Source organism: Zingiber officinale, chromosome 5B, assembly GCF_018446385.1.
Source record: "Zingiber officinale cultivar Zhangliang chromosome 5B, Zo_v1.1, whole genome shotgun sequence".
Lineage (NCBI taxonomy): Eukaryota > Viridiplantae > Streptophyta > Magnoliopsida > Zingiberales > Zingiberaceae > Zingiber > Zingiber officinale.
In genome coordinates this window covers 125,811,257-125,830,344 of record NC_055995.1, presented here as the reverse complement: position 1 = coordinate 125,830,344, position 19,088 = coordinate 125,811,257, and the positions used below count along the sequence as shown (strand labels likewise).

The following is a 19,088-nucleotide window of genomic DNA, read 5'->3' as shown; positions in this document are numbered from 1 at the left end:
CAACATAAGGTAGCAAAAAAATTTTGTCCGAGGACATGTGTCCGTCGAAAATTAATTTCTTACTCTATTGTAGCATATCTATCGCCCATACTCATACAAGAGAAATGATACGTAAAGAGAATGAGAAACACAAATTACTCAAGGAACCAATCAACATATCCTACGTGGAAATAAAAAAGAATATATATATATATATATATATATATATATATATAAATGATTATCACACGAACCTAACCTAAAGAGAATCATAGCTTCCCCTAACCTAATCTAAAGAGAATCGCCGCTTCTCCCTTCTCCTCCACCCACGGCCGCAGAACCTCCACAAGTGCACAAAGCAAAGATCCGCCAAAGCTTCTCCACGGTCGACCGAACCCTAAAGCCACGAAGGATTACCCCACCAACGAAGCGACGCCGCGAAGGTCCTCTAGTGAATCCACGAACAACGAGGAGTTCGTTGTTGTCGCCATGGAAGACGCGAACGTCGTAGCTCAGCTTCTCCCGCACCGTCTCCAGGTAGCTCTCTATCTTCTCCGTGCTCGCGTAGATGACGTTGTGCAACGTGTGCTAGGCTACATTGTGCATGTGGCACATGAACACGCGAAGCTCCTCCACGACCTAATCAAAGCTCCTCCACCAGCAAAGCTCCTCCACCACCCAACCTCCACTAGCAAAGCTCCTCCACCAGCGATACTCCGCCACCCAATTATATAGACCGCACAAAGGCCATTTACTCCACGGTCAAATCCTAAAGCATGAGAAGGGATCTGTACGGGTTTGTGTTTATTTAGATTTTCCCAATTTATATTTAAATGAGAATATGTGTTATGCTTGCTTGAATTATATAAAACTAAGGACAAATTGATAAGAAAAAAATTGCAAGACAAAAGAACAAATAGTCATGGCAACTAGCTCTTCATTAACAACATCTTTCACTTGTAGAAGGCGCATGAATGATGAACAAGGTAAAAATCCCTATATATAATGTTATTGTAGGTTAAGAGCTACTCTCTAGACATCATGCAAGAAATCAATCCAAGAAGGCAATGTTTTTCATTTCCAAAATTTAGAATAAGTTTTATTTATATAAAATTATTTTAAAAATCAACTGTATTTATATATTGAAATCTCTTATATGTTTTTTACTATTAGGTTTTCATTAAGTTTATTCAATATTCAAGAAAGGGGATGATGCTTCTTCTTATGGCATGACTCAGAATTGTTAGAGAGAACTAGGACAATTATTAATGATTTGAAGAGGGATAACAAAAAATTGCATATGGAGATTAGTGAATTGAAGAAATCTAATAGTTATAAGGGTGCAGTTGATTGCAATAATCTCCTAGAGAATGTGAACAACTCTGTTACTATTAAGTTGAGTGATGAAATATGTTCACTGAATAAGAAGTTTAGAATTGCTATTGCTATAGTTGTATTTACTTAGATTGTGGTGATTTTAAGGTGATTGATGTAATTTGCTATAAGCAAATAACCGTTGAAGTAATAAAAGATTTTTTGGATTTTTAATGTACCTTATCAGTGTTTTATGGTTTCATGTACCTTCTCAATTATTCTTTGTTGTTCACTCGCATATCCTTTCATGTCCCATGAGTTTGTTCCTAGTAGCTTTCAAAATGTAACGGAGAAATTGAATTTGCAAGGTTCTAGTGATGAGTTACATTTGATATCTAAATTGTGATTTCATAAATACATAAATCATCTTACAACATCATGTAAGAGATACTGTGATTGTTATTCCATGAATACATGAATCATTATAGAGTTTTATGCATCATGGCACCTTGCTTTACAAGGAGATGAATGATAAATACAAATTTGGATTCTACATTTATATGCTACTCTGTGTGTATAGTTATAAGTATTTGATGCTAAAAGACTTAATATGATTGAAGTTAGACGAACATAAGATTGAAGTGGTAGAGATAGACAATGTATGATATTGAATGACTTATGATCAAGGGTAAAGGATCACTCTTTAGAAATGAAGACTAGCTCAGAGTTGACGAATCAGTAAAAGTTGTTCATTTAAGGTAGGACAACTTCTATTCATTGCAAGATAACACATTCTAGTAACAAACTAATAGACAACAGAGTCAGTAGGGTAAAAGAATAAAGTGTTTGAAGTTCAGTAACAAGATAGCACATTCCAATAACACACAAAATTTAGAAGTTCAAACTAACACATTCTAGTAACACACAGAATTTAGAAGTTCAAACTAACACATTCCAGTAACACATTCCATTAACAAAATAACACATTTCAATAACACATACATCAGTCTATGATTTCCATAATTGCATCAACAAATTGCATAGTTACTATGAAGTTGAACAACTTTGTTACTCTAAACATAATTGCATTACAATCTTCTATAGTTTCTGTAGTAGCATTTTAACTCTTAACCGAATTGAGAATAGTTTCTACTCTAGTGGTTTGGGAGTATAGTGATTATTGGCACCTGATCATGGATAATCATTAATCTCAAAAATCATCCTTTCACTTTTACCTTCCTGGAACACTTCATCTCCATTCATAATCTACATTCCAGGCGAGAACATGAACTAAACTACATTTAGGGCTATAAATAAACCAAGCATTCGTGAACAAGTTTGGTGTTCGGCTTGGTAAGAGCTTGTTTATGTTCGTCAATATACACAAGATTAATTAAACAAATAAGCTTGAACAACTCGTTAAGCTAAACAAATAAGCATGAACACATATGTGTTCAGCTTATTAACGTTTGTGAACAATGTTCGTAAACAATATTCATGAAATATATTCATTAATAAAACTCTTATTAATATGCTAAATAAATAATAAAATAAAATAAATAAATTTAAATTATCAAGCTCAATAACCAATCAAACAACTAAAAGTTTCAAACAATCAAACAAGCTTGAATTGAGAGCTTGATAACTGTTTGGATCGATTTGTAGCTAGAGGGGGGTGAATAGCTCGTCGCGCTTCGTTTGCTTCCTTCGGTATGATGATATGCAGTGGAACAGTCTTGAAACAAGACTCACAACACTAACACGTGGATTTACTTGGTATCCACCTCGAGAAGAGGTGACTAATCCAAGGATTCACACACGACACGCTGTCCACTATGAAAAATATTCCTTCTCGGTAACTACAGGAGGTGGAGAAACTTCGTACAAACTCACACAACAAGATACAACTCTAAGCAAGAAGTAAATACAAAGGTGTACAAAGCAAAAACCTCTTCTTGCTTGATCTCTTGTTGATGAAGATGTCTCTGGACTGGTTGGAAAGTGCAATAGCACTTGTCTTCCACACTCGAAGTCTGGAGTACAGTAGCAAGGAGAAATCGTGTAAGCACTATTTCGAGAGCACTGAAGAAGAAGTTCGTCATGGCTTTATACTCTACGCTTCTAGGACTCCCAATCGATTGGAATTACCCCTAATCGATTGTCACGTCACATCGATGCAATCACAGTCGTCCATCACTCGCTTCCTGTGCAACGATCATATCCCAATCGATTGACCAATCGATTGGCGAGGCTTGAATCGATCGGATGATCAATTCAGAGTGCCTCTGTGCTCTGCTGGAAACGACTTGAATCAATCGACGGATCGATTCAGGCTTCCTCACGAGAAAACCAGCCCCCAATCGATCGATCGGCTGATCAATTGGCGGTGCCCAATCGATCGGCTGATCAATTGGGGATCGTTCTATGCTCTCAGCATCACTTCCCAATCGATCGGCTGATCGATTGGGTTGTTGTTTATCGCAGCACTATGCTCAATCGATCAGTTGATCGATTGGGCTGTTGTTTATCGCAGCACTGTGCCCAATCTATCAGCTGCAATTGGGCTTGGTATAATTTGATCACTTGATCAAATTGACCAACCCTAGCTCGCCCGAGTCAAGTCTAGGGCTCGCAAACCCAACATCCGATCAACCTTGACCTATTGGGACTCTTCGTGCCTAGCATACGATCAACCTTGACCTACTGGGACTTCTTTACCAAGTGTTTGGTCAATCCTTTGACCCACTTGGACTTTTCTCCTCGTGCCAAGTGTCCAGTCAACCTTGACCCACTTGGACTTATCATCTCGTGCCAAGTGTCCAATCCTCCATGACCCACTTGAACTTTCTTCCACTAGATGTCCAGTTACCCTTGATCCATCTAGATTTCCTTATACCAAGTACCCGATTACCCTTGACCTATCTGTAACCATGCATCTTCAGCTGTGCTACGCCATGGAGACCATACAATACAAGCGCATATCTATAGTGGTATAGTTTCCTACTTATTTTATAAGACATAAAATTAGCATGCATTAGGTGTTCATATATATTTATTTTTATAAAAAAATCTCAAATCAAATTAAATCATAATAATCAAATAATACTGAAATAATCAATATTAAAATTTAATAATTAAATATATAGCCTACCGAATAATTTTAGGTGAGTACATTCCAATTGTGAATTTAATAAATAAAATACGAGATACAGTAAAAACAATAAGTCCAACAATAATCAAATCTTATATCAATAGATAAGATTTACCATATGAATTTTTTTTATCATATTAGTTTCTATCCTTTATTATATTATATTTATATTTAAATAAATTTTATCTTAAATAAATCTTTTTTTTATTTCTCTTTCTCATTTGATGTATATCTATTATGATTTCAGATCGTCTAATTTAAATATTTATTAATCACCTAAGTATATATTCATACCATCTTAAATATATTTTTCAGAATTTCATAGTTTTTTCTCAATAAATATAATTTCGACTTTCTCTCTAATGCTTCATTTCTTATTCTATTCATCCTCATATATCCACACATCCACCTTAACATCCTAGCACATCTCTGTAACTCTTATCTTCTATTCATATGTTCGAGTCATAACCCAAACTAGGGGCGGAGCCACATTTTGCATTGGTGGGATAGTTGCCTCACCTTAATTTTTTGAAAGTAGTTTTAGTGATGTATAAAATTATAAAAATATTAGAATCTTACCCCACCAAAAAAAAAAAAAATAGAGACAATACTTAAAAATTGAAATAGTTAAAACAATAAGCAATAATCAAAAAGTTAAAACTATTAGAATCTTACCTCACTAAAAAAAGTTAAAACAAGAAGCAATCATCTTCACTCCCCATTTGCAGATTTCCTTGTGAGTACAAATACCATAGCTAATTTTCCATTCTTTGGGTGATAGACGATGGTAATATAGTATATCTAATTACGGTCCTTATTAAGATATTATTAGTTAGATCTTATAACACGTTATTTTTGGGATCAACCTAACATTAGCAAAAAAAAATTAAAAAAAAAAAAAACAAACAATGAGCAAGAATATATAATTATTAAACTCAATTCCTCATCGTATTTTTAATTATAGCTACTACGTGTGTAAAAAATAATTAATTTAAAAAATCGATATTATTTTTATTGATTTATGATTCAGTAATTCTAATTAGATTAAGTGTATAATTTTATTTTTTAATTAAATAAAATATATTATATTGATTAATTAAAAGTTAATTTGTTCCAGATTAATTTATTAAAATTTAATCTATCAAAATTATAGTAGAAAAAAATATATTGGACTAATATCATATTTGTATTATACACGATGATAAAATATTTGATAATGATAGTAAATAATTATTATTTTTTTAAAAAAATATTATAATATTCTAAATATGATATGATATTATTATATAGAATAATTATATTTAATCTAATAAGTCATAAAAGAACAAAAAAAAGAAAAACTTAAGAACGTTATCTTAATTCTTTTATATTTCATTATTCAATTTATATATAATACATAAATAATCAAAATCCTCTATGTTCGAATTATTAAAAAAATAATTTTTATAATTAATTTTTTTCATCTTGATCTAATGATTTTGATATTAAATTCTTTTATTAACTTTATTTAAATTATTTAAATTTAATCAAAAATTATTTTATAAAAAATTATAAATTATGAGGTTGAAATTAGGATAAATTCAGTATAAAAAAGACGCCCGATTAATCCTTACCCGTTATTAAATGAGTAGGAATATACATATTCGTCCATGAGTTTATAAATAATATAAATTCAAGGTGAACAGTGACAAAATGAAAAGTCGTCGGCTCAATGGCAAAGGCGAAGGTTGTGTTCGTGATGGGCGCGACGGGCACCGGAAAGTCTCGTCTCGCCATCGACCTCGCCCTCCGCTTCGGCGGTGAAGTCGTCAACTCCGACAAAATGCAAATCTATGACGGCCTCCACGTCATCACCAACAAGGTCACCGACGAGGAGCGCCAGGGAGTCCCCCACCACCTCCTCGGCGGCTTCCCGCCCGACGCCGACTTCACCGCCGGAGACTTCCGCGACGAGGCCACTCGCGCCGTCGAGTCCATCACCCTCCGCTGCCGCCTCCCCGTCGTCGCCGGCGGCTCCAACTCCTTCATCGAGGAGCTGGTCGAGGGCGCCGACCGCCAGTTCCTCCGCCGCTTCGAGTGCTGCTTCCTGTGGGTGGACGTCCACCCGCCGGTCCTGCACCGGTTCCTGGGGGAGCGGGTGGACCGCATGGTGGCTAGCGGGCTGGTCGACGAGGTGCGCGCGCTGTTCGACCCGGACGTCGTCGCGGACTACTCCCGCGGGGCCCGAAGGGCCATCGGCGTGCTGGAGATGGACCGGTTCCTCCGCGCTGAGGCGGAGAACGCCGAAGAGTCCGTCAAGGCGGCGCTGATGGAGGCGGCAATCGACGAGATCAAGGCGAAGACGTGCGAGCTAACGTGCTGTCAGCTTCAGAAAATAAACCGCCTGTGCGGCTCGTTCGGGCGGCGCGTGCGGAAGGTCGACGCCACCGACGTGTTGGTGAAGGGACGGGCGGCGGCGGACGCGGCATGGGAGGAGCTCGTTGTCGGCCCGAGCGTCGACTTTGTTGCCGATTTCTTGCAGCGCGAAGAGTCGCCGGAGGCCGAGAAGCAGCAGTTGGGCGCGACGTTAACTAATGAGCCCGTTGCATAAAATCTCCTCGATGCAAAATTGGAAAATAAGAAGAAAAAAAATTCTAACAAAAACAGTCTGTTAGTGCAATGGTGAAGAAGACTCAACCAATCCAAACGGAAATTAAATGAGCATTTTTATGGGGGGAAATTAACAAACAGTTGCAGAAAAGAGCTAATGCTCATATGTATCAAACTTTCATTGAAACTAAACCAGAAGTTTGGTCACTGACCAGTTGATTATATTCCTAAAGAATTTCTGCTATGATCTCAGAGACAAGCACCGTTTAGGGGTACAGAATGTAATAACGGCCACATCGATGCAGCAAGGTGATGGCAGGTGGGCGGTCCTCAGCTGCTGTGCCACAGCTTGCAGAGGGTTGGTAGTCATGGTGCTGCAGCTGTGGAATAATAGAGTGGTTCGAGCTCTGAACAACATGTTCAATCCGTAACTGAACTCCTAAAGCATCAGTTAGAGCTTTGACTCGCACTTGGTCGCATTCCCCCATCAGCTCCACTGAGCTCTTGCAGAACTGTGAGAAATTGACAATCAGTCTGAGCTTGTAAGAACCAACTGAGGAAGAAATAAGAGAAGTTGTGTACCACCTTTTCCAATTTTAAATTTTCAAATCCAGCAATAAATGGCTTGTAGAACTCTGCTTTGGAGAACAATTCAACAGATGCAACAATTTTGAGGAAGAAAACAACTGCCAAGAAAATGTATTTAGGAGAAAACAAAAGGTAAATGTGGCATCTATGATGATTGGACTAAATAGTCATGGTGAATTTTCTCACGATAATTTGAAACATATCTATAGTTGTTCTTCCATAGTAGCTCCTCATGACTAAAAAAGCAAAAGGAAAATGTTAGTTGAATTGCTTTATAGATCAAGAAAAACTGACAATTATGAATTCATGGCTCACACAATGCTATGTCACAGTCGAAACCCACCTTAGATTCCCTCTCTGAATACAGTCCAGCATGGTAATGAATACCTGAGTTAATTTTCACGACAGTGAGAAAAAAAATACAGCTCCATTGCAGCAGATTTTTAGTTTATTGTTAATGGATGTCTAGAAAGTTAAAAAAGAATTCTTACAATATTAAAATCTGTCGTGGAATAAAAATTTGTAAAAGCCCATCATTTGGAAATAGAAAGATCATTTGTGTTTAAACAATATAAACTATCCTAGACAAGTTAAGGCTCATGTGTTTGAAATTTTAGTCAGTTCTGGATCCATGTGATTATTAGCAAGGATGCAATTAATTTCTCCAATAAAAACAAGGTCTATTTTTTTTAAAACTTAAAGAATCAAAACAGGACAGACACCTTAAACATCAACAGCACAAGTAAATCTGGAGTAACACGGCTTACCGAAAAGTAGTCCTCAGCTATATAATCTGGATCTCCAAACTTCAATGTCTTCCTACAATGTTCAACCTTTTCGATAGCAGAATCAAACTGAGCTTTATCTTGAGTCTCCAGCAAATGCTCCTATTTTAACATAGATGTGCAAAATAACTAAGCGTCCTGACATCTTTTGCAGCAAACTCATTATTGTTAAGAACACAAATATCTTTCAACAAAAGTTTTTTCAGCTTACCAAGTAGGCGAACATAAAGGCGCGAAAAAAACAATTGTCATCTCCTTTTGCACGCCTAAATCTAGAATATTTGTCTTGAAGAAGCTGCTTGACACAGAAAAAATGTAAATCTAGCCCAATAGAATGAATGGTTAAGGTATCAATGCAGATAATGAATACACAAGTCGAATATAACCTCTATGATGTTGCCCGATTCATACTCTGCGGCCAAATAGGAAAGATATTCCTGTGCAGCACAAAGGGAACTACTTAAAGACGGTGTTGACTGATGAAAAATGTTATGTATATATAGGATCACTAGCTCAGGAGTGGGTTAGATAGACTTCAAATTTGGTCATGAATTCATAGAAAATAGCAAGTCTTCTTTCTTCCTCTAAACAAGATTCTTCTTCATCCCTACAGATGAAGCATCCACTCATAGAATTTGCACTCTCGATTGGCAAGAGTGGACTCCAGACTCTTCTGGTGTCAAGAAACAGCGAGCTAAATAAATGGAGAATTATCATTCCCTAAAACTACATTATTGTTGAATCTTCTGGTGTCAAATTCAAAGCATAAGCCGAGTCAGCAAGAATTCACATTCAAGATCTAAATGGAGAATCATCATCGTTACAGTGATGGCAAATGCACCCGCTACAATTATGATTGCAATAGAAAGGACATCGCAAATGATGAAACCCGAAAGACAGAAAAAGCAAGCGAATATCCAAAAGAATCGGGAAGCTTGCTCACCTTATCTCCCAGGTAGCCGGAATCATCGTCAGATTCGGCATACTCGCCGTTACCGAGGGAGGACAAACTCTGCAGGATGCCCGGCATCAGCAATTAGAACACTAGATCAGTAACTAAAAAAATCGAAGAACCAAGAACCTCTCACCGAATCTCCGCAGTCCGAGATCGAGGCGGCGTCGTCGTCGGACGGCTCCTGCGAGACTGCAAGAATTCGTCCATCGAGATCACCGATGCTATCGACTGAATCAGGGACGGAATCAGAGATCGTTACCGGAGGTCGAAGATGCAGCCGGCGCGGAGGGCTGCTCCTCCGGAGAGACGGAATCGGAGGCGTCGCCAGAGGTCGAGGATGCAGCAGAGGCAGTGACGGAATCGGAGTCGCTGGGGGAATTCCTCATCTTCGGCTCCCGTTCTGGTGGACTCGCCATGTCGCTGCAACGCTCCGGAGGTTCGAGAAGCAACAAAATGGAGGGAAACGGAAAGCGTTGAACGGCTGAATGCAACCCAAAGAAGTAGGTGGCGCCACACCTTTATATAGGCGTAAAAAAATATATTTATTTTTGAATTTTCTTTTATTTAAAACGGTAAAAATTAAAGGCATTTTTTTATTGGAATTGTCGACATCTTTTTTTTCATTTATTATTAAAAAGATATTCAATGTCTCCTCTACCAAAATTTTTTTTACAGTGTTGCAGGCTATTAGTTCACTATTATGTAATTATAACAACTATAATTTTATAACTGTTATATAATTATAATAATTCTGATTTTATAGGGGTTAGAGTTATATAATTATAACAGCTATAATCTAATAATTATTACAATATAATACTAACTAGTATTGTCTGGAAATAAATTATTTATGTTATAGTAATTATTTATAATTGTATTGTAGTAGTTACGATTAGAAATAAATTATTTTTGTTATAATAGATATTTATAATTGTAATAGCTATGATCTCATAATTATTATAATATAATACTAACTAGTATTGTTAAAAATAAATTATTTATGTTATAGTAAGTATGATTTATAACAATTATATTATAATATTGACATGTGTTGATCAATGTTCACGTATTAACAAAAAAAAAAATGAAACATCTATGTTATAAGAAAAAAAAATGATAATTCTAATTAATCTCATTGACTATCTCTGAGGGTGATCGACCCGGTCTCACGGAAGTTTCCCACCGGCCACCAGAGTAAATCGAGAAACGCACACGACGATTAACCCAGAAGTCCAGCATCCTTTAATTACAAGAGCTTTGAACTATAGTTACTGTACTTTAATATTATTAGTATTGATTAGTGTCAAAGTGGTGTTATAATATAATATTATATTGACTCATATTGATTAAAGATGAAGTAGTGATGTTATAACAGTTATAAATTATAGCTACTATAATACAATTTATTTATATGGATCAAAATTAAAATGTTCATTTCGTAATGCAAAAAAATAAGATCCATTTTGAAAAGTAAAATGTACTAATGCAGAATAAAACACCTTTTTTTGATAATAAATGAAATGAAGTGGCACCACACGACTAGTGAAGTAGTAGAGTGCGAAGGGTATTCATGTTATTGATTTTCTCCAAGTTCAACCACATCGATGAACACATAATATCACACAGTTTTATCCACAACAATGCTATACAAATATATATGGCAAGAACAAAAACAAAAAAGAAATAAATGAATATGCAGCTGATGGCTTATTCACAACTTGCAGCTGATACAGATACAATAGTTTCACAACAATGCTAAATGAACTGATGTACATTTGAAAGGAAGCCCCCCTTTGCCATTAGGTAGTAAATAACTGGCTTCCAAGGGTCACAGTAGTAGTTCCTTCGCCCATGACGGTAGTCAAGCTCATTTCTTTCTCATGAATCCGGCAAAGTTCCAGTTCAACGAATCTCATGGACGGGCGTTCCTCGCTCGGCGAGTTCAGACACCATGCAATTAGCCACATGAATGCCTTGATTCCTTCTGGGGAGAAGTTGCTGCCCATCCTGTCATCGACGAGTTTTAAGATATCGCTGCCATCCTGATAGTTTTGTGTCTATGAACAAGGAGAAGAGAAAAATTCTTAGAAACTTACAATGGCAACAAGAAACTAGTCTCTGGAAGGAAATCAACGAGCTAAAAAGCATAGGATTAATAAAAACTAGGACTGTGCAAGCCAGTGACTTACAAACTACAACTGTGAATTTGCACTGTCTATCTACAAAATATGGCAGCAAACTTGTAATACAAACAATTACAAGTAAATGCATTAAATCATAGCAAACTATTTTCTATGTTTCAAAAGGGTACATATTTCTTTTTTGGTTGCAAACTACATAGATGAACATAACTATTTAGTTTTGATCTCTCGATCAAATTTATATGACAAAAGTGGATGGACAAGCCAGTCTTACATAATAATATTCATTAAATTACTTTCCTGGATATCTCTCTTCCTAATCTTCTTCTTCTCACTTGCAAAGTCCCTCCCCCTGTTCTTCTCACTCCATCTTCCTCTCTTCCTCCCATTCATTTCCCTCATAAATTCCCCTCTTTGTCATCCTCATTTGATCTGTCCCTCTTCCTAAAGGACAAGGTTTTCTTGACCGGAATGGACTTTCTTTAGCGATTAACACGAAGGATTTGCAGGAGGTTTTACAAGCAATCTGTTGATTAATCACAAGGATCAGGATTCATGCCTCCTATCTTGGAAGAACTTTGATTGAGCAAATAATTTTACAAACTATTTGGACTTAAAATAAGTTGACCGGATCTCTCAATCAGCTGTCCATCCACTTTTATCACATTAATTTGATTCAAGAACCAAACTAAAGTGTTTGTATGTGATTGCAATAAATAAGTTTGTGTATCCAATAGGAACGAAGGACAGTGTTAGTTTTAATGTATTTTCCTAAAATTCACAAAGATAAACATCATGGTTAGAGCTAAGGTTCCATCCATTTAACATCATGAGAAGCTATGAAAGCCACTTGAGAGTGTGGTACAGTACAAATAATCATTTCTAATGACTTAAATCTACTTCTAAAACTGAATTTTACAATAATTTGTTTGAGATAGGCACTTTAATTTTCCAGTATGCAACAAGTTCTTTTGTGAACTCTATCAGAACTTCTGCAATCATTCGCACTTACTTATATGCATCTGAAAGAATGACTACTACATGTCTCTCATCCAAAGAAGGTAACCACTTCAGAACAGAACAATTTTAGGCCTATTACATTAATTGATTTCCAAGGTCATGGTCAACTGTATCAGATGGACAGTTCATAAATTTGCTGGGTACTTTCAAAAGCTTTATCTAAAAACATACAATGGTGGCATTTCCATTTTGGTTTGTTATCTGGGTCATGATCAACACTCAATGTAACTGTGATTCGCTAGAATTATTTGAAGCTCTTCAATTTAATCCTTGCTTATACAAATATCATGTATGTCATTTGTTATGCTAAGAGATCGTGTGAATGGATAGATAAGCATCTATCTGCTGGAAGAGCCTCTCTACTTTATATTCAATGACTCTTTCAAAGTGTCGTATATTCATTTCACTGTCTAGTTTAGTGGGAAAATTAAGTTTAATGCTTATTTGTTTAACTTGCCAACTTTTTAAACAATAGCTAAATTTTGAATAAAAAGATATGCTAATTTATGGGAGATAATCGAACCCCGCCTGTTTATGCTGATTTTTCAAGGAGAGACACAAAGAGGGCATTCCACCTCTTGGAGAGAGTAACTTAAAAGGAAGAAAATAAGTCAATTCTCAATTTCTCATGAAATCATAATGAGAAAGAAAATACATCACTCATTGGACAAGTCAACAAAGGGAAGAAGAACCTATACTTAATTAAGTTGGTGAAGCTATTGCTCCTTCCACTTGAAAATGGCAACTAAAGAAAGATGCTAATAAGTACTCCTTGGTTGGAGAGAATAATACAATAGATTAATTTTTAAAAGTTTTGTTATATTTATTTAGATAAATTAGGACCTTGTTTAAGGATAATTTGCAAGACTAGCTCCTTTAATTATTCTATAAAAGGGTCATAAACACCCACCGTAAATTATTTTTCAGTTTAATAAAAGGGTCGCCGAGAGTTTTTATCTCCTTATGTGAGTTTTAATTGTTTTGTCTGAGATAATTATTTCACATGTTGTATCAATTTGGTTTCAGAGCTTTGTGTGAGTTGGTTCAATTTTTGTTCTGCATTAGAAAGGAGGCTTAACCTTTATATTGATACAAATACCTAGCCAACCTCCCATAAGGATTGTATGACTAAGGCCTATAATCCATCCATCACATCATGACGAGATCATTTCTTAAACTAATTTAATCGCATAACATATTGGTTAGCACTTTGGTTCAACTTATCTTGCCTGATTTTAATTAAAACCAATTATCAATTATTTTGGCTCATAATGAAAGAAAAGTCCAAACAAGAAAGATCTCTTAGTTTAGCATAAAGATGAAAAAGATTTTTTTTATTCAAATAAATTGATTCATTTGGATTAAAACTGATTACGTGACACAAGAAAGATGTTATAGTTTTTGATGTTCACAAGTGAATATAAAAAAATAACTTGAATAAGACAAATTGTCGATCAGTCAATTTTATAATCATAGTGCAACTTGTTCATTAGTCAAGAGCCATGAGATAGCCAACCAGGAATGGACTGAATGCACCGAGCCTTGTAAACATAGTAGTTAAAATTGTAATCCTGATCTTAAGAACTTACAATTCAACGACCCAAATTGACCTTAATGATCTATATCCCAAGTAGGATCTGAATTGGACTAGGAGTTTACATAGCTACAATTTGATCCTATGATTGCTTAATGTCCCTACATACGATCTCTATCCCAACAAGCTTGATAGAATATATATAGCAAATAACCAACATGTAGTATAATAAATAACTTTTGCATGCCATATCATTTACAAAAGTTTTCAATTATGCAAGATTCTTTTTTAACTCTTATGTAAGAGAATCATGTCAAATTATTATCTAACTCAAGTTATTATTGTTTTCGTCAACTTAATTTATAATTATCACTCATCTTATAAAAATAAAATTGTTCTTGATATATAAAAATGGTATACTTTAAGAATTTATTTAATTTTAATATATTGATTACATATCGATAATTTTATTTATATGTGGCAAAAGGTGATAACGTTCACCCCAGCGGCCCAGCCCCCTAGCTAGATACAGGCAGGTAAATCACAGGAGGCTTTGCCCGCAACAACAGCACATGCAATGGGTGAGGTAACCCAGCAATCAATAATTTTATCTATGATTCATGATATTGGAGTGAGAGAGTTTAAAATATTCATATTCATATGATACATTGTAAGTTGATACATATGATAAATTAAAACTCTCAACTGCAATCATAAACATTTTTATTAGATTGTAGGTCTTATGATACTATACTTGGATACTATTAACAACCCTATCGACCACTTCCATTCCTAGGTAGGATCCCAATACTCACAACCTTGCTTATAAGGTGGTAGTGTGGTACTAAATATTTATTAAAAGACTGTTTCAACTTACCAACATTTCCAGTTCATTGTTTCTTCTTAATAACAGAAGCAAGAGAACTCATTATTTTGGGAATGAATGCCATAGACAAATTGCAAAGGACTGTTGCATACCTGATGAATGATGCTTCTATCAGATGCAACGTCTCTTCCAGTTACTAACTCAAGAAGAAACACACCGAAGCTATATACATCACTCTTTACGGAGAATCTTCCAGACGCGCACACACTGCATAATTAGCAAGAATTATTCGAAACAATCAACTAATTGCAAATTTTATGACTGTCATGTGTCTAGAAATTTGTGAGCAGGTAATAATATCATATATGAAGGACATTAAAGAGAGCTTTTTAAACTATCTAATATTAGACATCATTTTTCTGAAAGAGAGTACTTGAAGTTAGGAAAAGTACTCGGGATCAAGGAAAGGATCATCTTCAGACATCCTTGAAGATGAAGCAGCACCGTCAATGCGATTAAGTAAACCACGGATACCAGCATCTGCAACTTTAGGTGTCAAGTCCTCACCTAAAAGAACCTTCATTGTACTAAAGTTCGTGTGAATCAGAGGAGGATTCAGGGAATGCAGATGGACCATGCCTGCTAGAGGCAAACGAGTGATTAGCATCGTATCAGCATTATCTCAAGGTCCGGGCATTTAATAACAAATAAAATCTCGGTAAAATAAACAAAGAAAAGAAATTTCATGATAATGCCATGGAAGTCAATTACAATTATTCTTAAACTAAGAAATAGATAGAAGTAGTGAAAGGTTTTTTCGTCTGAATATTCAGTGATAACAAAAGGAAAACACAAATGCCAGTGATTCTGGAAATCATCACCTTTAGCTGCCCCAATGGCTATGGAAAGCCTGTGCTTGAATTCCAATTTTCCAGTCAATGATTGAACTGAACCTGAACAAGGAAACTAAAAGTAGAAACCACATTGCGAAACCAAACAGATCACTGGATCAGTAGAAAGAAATTACCATATAAGCGAGTTGAGACACTTCCATTTGGTATATACTCATAGATAAGCATCTGCAGATCATTTTCCTGACAGTAACCTAAAAGGCTCACAAGGTTTCTGTGGCGAATAGAAGAAAGATAGCGAACCTGCAAAAAGCAAGCTCAAATTACACCACTATTTTCCAATTTATAGCTAAAAAAGAATTTCACATAATTACTGCCCTCTGTCAATTGATAAAGATAATCAAAAGTCATCAGTTGATATAGAGAGCAAATGACATAATGAATAACTTGTATTATCATGCCCAATCATGTAGAGTTGGATAGCCTGCGTGTTTGCATGGAACAGTCCATATTGGCATTCAGGCATTCAGTTGTATTATAGCGAATACCTACCTCTTCAATAAATTGTGGGCTTGGGGAAGATGACCTTCTTTCTATAGCTACAAGAATACCATTTTGAAGCAAACCCTTGTGCACTTGTCCGAGCAATCCATAGCCAATCAGGTTGATGCTGTTGAAATTTTTTGTAGCCAAATTTAACTCCTCGAGTGTAAAACATTGAGTTCCATGCAATTCTGCTGTCTCAACGTTCTGTCCAGCTGAAAGGTTCAGTGTAGAGGGATGTTAATGAATTGTTTCGTATTCTCACCAGAAAAAATGTTGGAGTAGATAAGAAGCTTCAAGAAACATGACAGTAACATAAGGTGGTCACCTTGTAGGGATGGATCAGAAGAATTTGTCTCTGATGTTTTTGAGATGCTCCTATTACGCAGCAAACAATAGTATACAAATATAATAACCGTTATCCCCACAACAGTCACAGCTCCTGCAGCACCTCCTAGAGCTGCTGCAAGAGTCCTTGACATCTGGTAAGGGAATCCACTTCAGTGCAGAGGAATGAATTTTTGAAAATTAGCCTGTCTTGACATTTAGCCTATAATGTAATGAAAATCTTGAGCTATCAATGCCATAAAGGATCGTTCAAGGAAAAACAAGAAGCCTTATAAAACCATAAAAGAGTCATTTCTACAGTACATGCACATGCATCATAGGCCAACTATCTCAAAGGACAATAAAATGAAACGACAATCTACCAAATATATGTCCACATAATCAGGTAAAAAGAAAGTGATCATGACATGAAGTGTTCAAACAATAAACAAAGTGTAAAAGAGTAAACCAAAGATGAGGATTTGTCAGAGTAAAACAAGAAAGAAAGTATCAGAAGTGCACTAGAACCAAAGTCTTTTTGTCATCAACACATCAGTATCAGGATAATAAGAATCAACTACAGAATGCTTGATAATAAGAATCATGAGATAGCATCCAAGACCATAGTGCTTGATAATAGTATTAGCTGCGTCAAATAGGAAGAAATCATCTGAGTTGCACACATTTTTAACTCCGGAGCACCAGGGATCCAAAAAAAAGTCTACAGCATTCAAGATCCAGGACTAAAATGGAGGAGATTCAACTTGAAAAGAAAGGACTATAAGAAAAAAGAGAAAAAGCAAAACAAAGGACTCTGGAATTAAAGCACTGTACAAGGGAAAAGAACTGGTCACCTGCAATTTTTTCCAGAACGAGGACTTCAGCTCACGACGATGTCGCTTCATTCGCTCATCATCTACATTCCCTGCGTTGAGAAAAATGCCATGAACATGCCCGCTCAACCAGGCCAATCTAACGATTCAACAAGGCGCAGCCGGCTGCCCCAAAAGGCGTTGTCGATGACCCGCGTCCACCGTTCGCCTCTAGATCGGTGCCCTCCAGCATTCCCGATCTCGCGATGATCTAATTCAATGCTTTTCGATCAATCATCATCACCGACCCAGAATAAGAATGTTGGCTTCCCATATTGTCACCTCCTCTTCTCCCCTATTACGTAATTCCCTTCCCAAACAAGTCCAACCAGAGTCAAATCAAACAACCGAACGAGGCTCCTTTCTCTCCCAGAAGCATTAAAGATAGCAGCTTTTCAAAGAAAATCCTAAAAAAGGGTCAACGACAGATAAAACTCAAAGAAATTAATCAATGCGGAAGCAAAGTTCTCTTTTTTCGTTACTCTTTCTTCCGCCTCTCCCCTTCTCTCCCTTCCGGAACAACCCCAGGCAAATTCGACAGCAGATTTTGGAAGGAAATGCCGGAAAAGCTCGTTGGCAGAGGCGATTGACAAACTCGAAGAAATGAGATAGAGAGAGAGAGAGAAAGAGAGAGAGAAGGGGGGATGTCTGCTGTATGGGCTGTAAAGCAAATGAGAAGGCGGTGTCAGGTACCGCAAGTTGGAGGCTTCTTCTGTGGAATTGGACGGACACACACAGATTTCCCTTTTACTTTTTGATCTTTTAGCTTCTCGCTTCTCAATAACGCACGATCGATCAGATTGCTTCAAATCCTCTCTCTGATTCTCAATCACTCTTTCACTCATTTACAAGGTTTCAACAGGAAGATCGGAAGCTAGTGCAGTTTTTATTTTCTCTATTTTTTTTTTTTGGCAACGATATGCAAAATCCAAGAGCATGTAAATAGAAAATTTTCTGTTTTACACCCTTTACTTTCTTATATAATATTATAAAAGTTTATTAACCTTTTAATCCTCAACTTATTGAAATTCAATAAAGAGTAGGGCAAGGGATTAAAAATTCAATAAAAAGTTCAGCAAAGTAAACAGCGAGATGGAAATGGATCAATGGACCCACATTTTCTTCTTTGTTTTCTTCGTTATTAATGTTTCTTCCTTCTTGTGTGCTAGTCATATGCCAACGATAAGTATTTGACTAGCTGAATCATTGGGATGGAACACCAGATCAAATTTGCATCAAGGATCGGTATTTGAATTACAACACCGGATCACTGGTTTATCGATAAAAATTTATCTATGATTATCAAAGAGAATCGGAATTTGAATGGGATTAGATTTTATATCCTACGTGTCCATGTCTCCATTTATTATATTTATCCTCATCCCTATCTTCATCCTCATTCTCTTGGATTTTTAATTTTTATCTCCATAGCCATTTATTATATTTATCCTCATCCCTATCTTCATCCTCATTGGATTTTTAATTTTTATCTCCATCGTTATACCCATCGGAAATCAGATATTCAACCATATATTATCGGGGGATCAAATATTCATCCTCATACTCACATCTATCTGAGAATTGAATATCTTCTGTACTATTTTTTTTTTCAT

The 19,088-nt window shown here is 36.2% G+C and overlaps 3 protein-coding genes across 5 annotated transcripts; 1 reads left to right on the top strand and 2 right to left on the bottom strand.

The window, feature by feature from the left end:
- Positions 1–6,155: 6,155 nt before the first annotated feature.
- Positions 6,156–7,034, top strand: LOC121987022 (adenylate isopentenyltransferase 5, chloroplastic-like). The gene has a single exon (XM_042540935.1). It carries the CDS (start codon positions 6,156–6,158, stop codon positions 7,032–7,034), a length of 879 nt encoding a protein of 292 aa, XP_042396869.1.
- Positions 7,035–7,299: 265 nt separating this feature from the next.
- On the bottom strand, positions 7,300–9,777 carry LOC121987020 (OVARIAN TUMOR DOMAIN-containing deubiquitinating enzyme 1-like). The gene is made up of 10 exons (XM_042540934.1): positions 9,621–9,777; positions 9,495–9,550; positions 9,350–9,418; positions 8,793–8,843; positions 8,618–8,701; positions 8,389–8,508; positions 7,965–8,008; positions 7,808–7,857; positions 7,616–7,719; positions 7,300–7,545 (listed from the first exon to the last, which is right to left on the bottom strand). The coding sequence occupies exons 1-10, from the start codon at positions 9,775–9,777 to the stop codon at positions 7,300–7,302; spliced, it is 981 nt and encodes a 326-aa protein (XP_042396868.1).
- A 1,135-nt stretch (positions 9,778–10,912) lies between these two features.
- Positions 10,913–19,039, bottom strand: LOC121985843 (putative serine/threonine-protein kinase). 3 transcript variants are annotated; one of them, XM_042539524.1, is made up of 9 exons: positions 17,958–19,039; positions 17,458–17,882; positions 16,605–16,758; positions 16,286–16,491; positions 15,910–16,036; positions 15,764–15,835; positions 15,335–15,521; positions 15,035–15,149; positions 10,913–11,418 (listed from the first exon to the last, which is right to left on the bottom strand). In XM_042539524.1, the coding sequence occupies exons 2-9, from the start codon at positions 17,506–17,508 to the stop codon at positions 11,161–11,163; spliced, it is 1,170 nt and encodes a 389-aa protein (XP_042395458.1). In that variant the 5' UTR covers positions 17,509–17,882; positions 17,958–19,039; the 3' UTR covers positions 10,913–11,160. The 3 variants fall into 3 exon arrangements, with proteins under 3 accessions (XP_042395458.1, XP_042395457.1, XP_042395459.1); XM_042539523.1 differs by having other exon boundaries at positions 17,458–19,039; XM_042539525.1 differs by having other exon boundaries at positions 16,605–16,826; positions 17,458–19,036.
- Between the last annotated feature and the right edge of the window lie 49 nt (positions 19,040–19,088).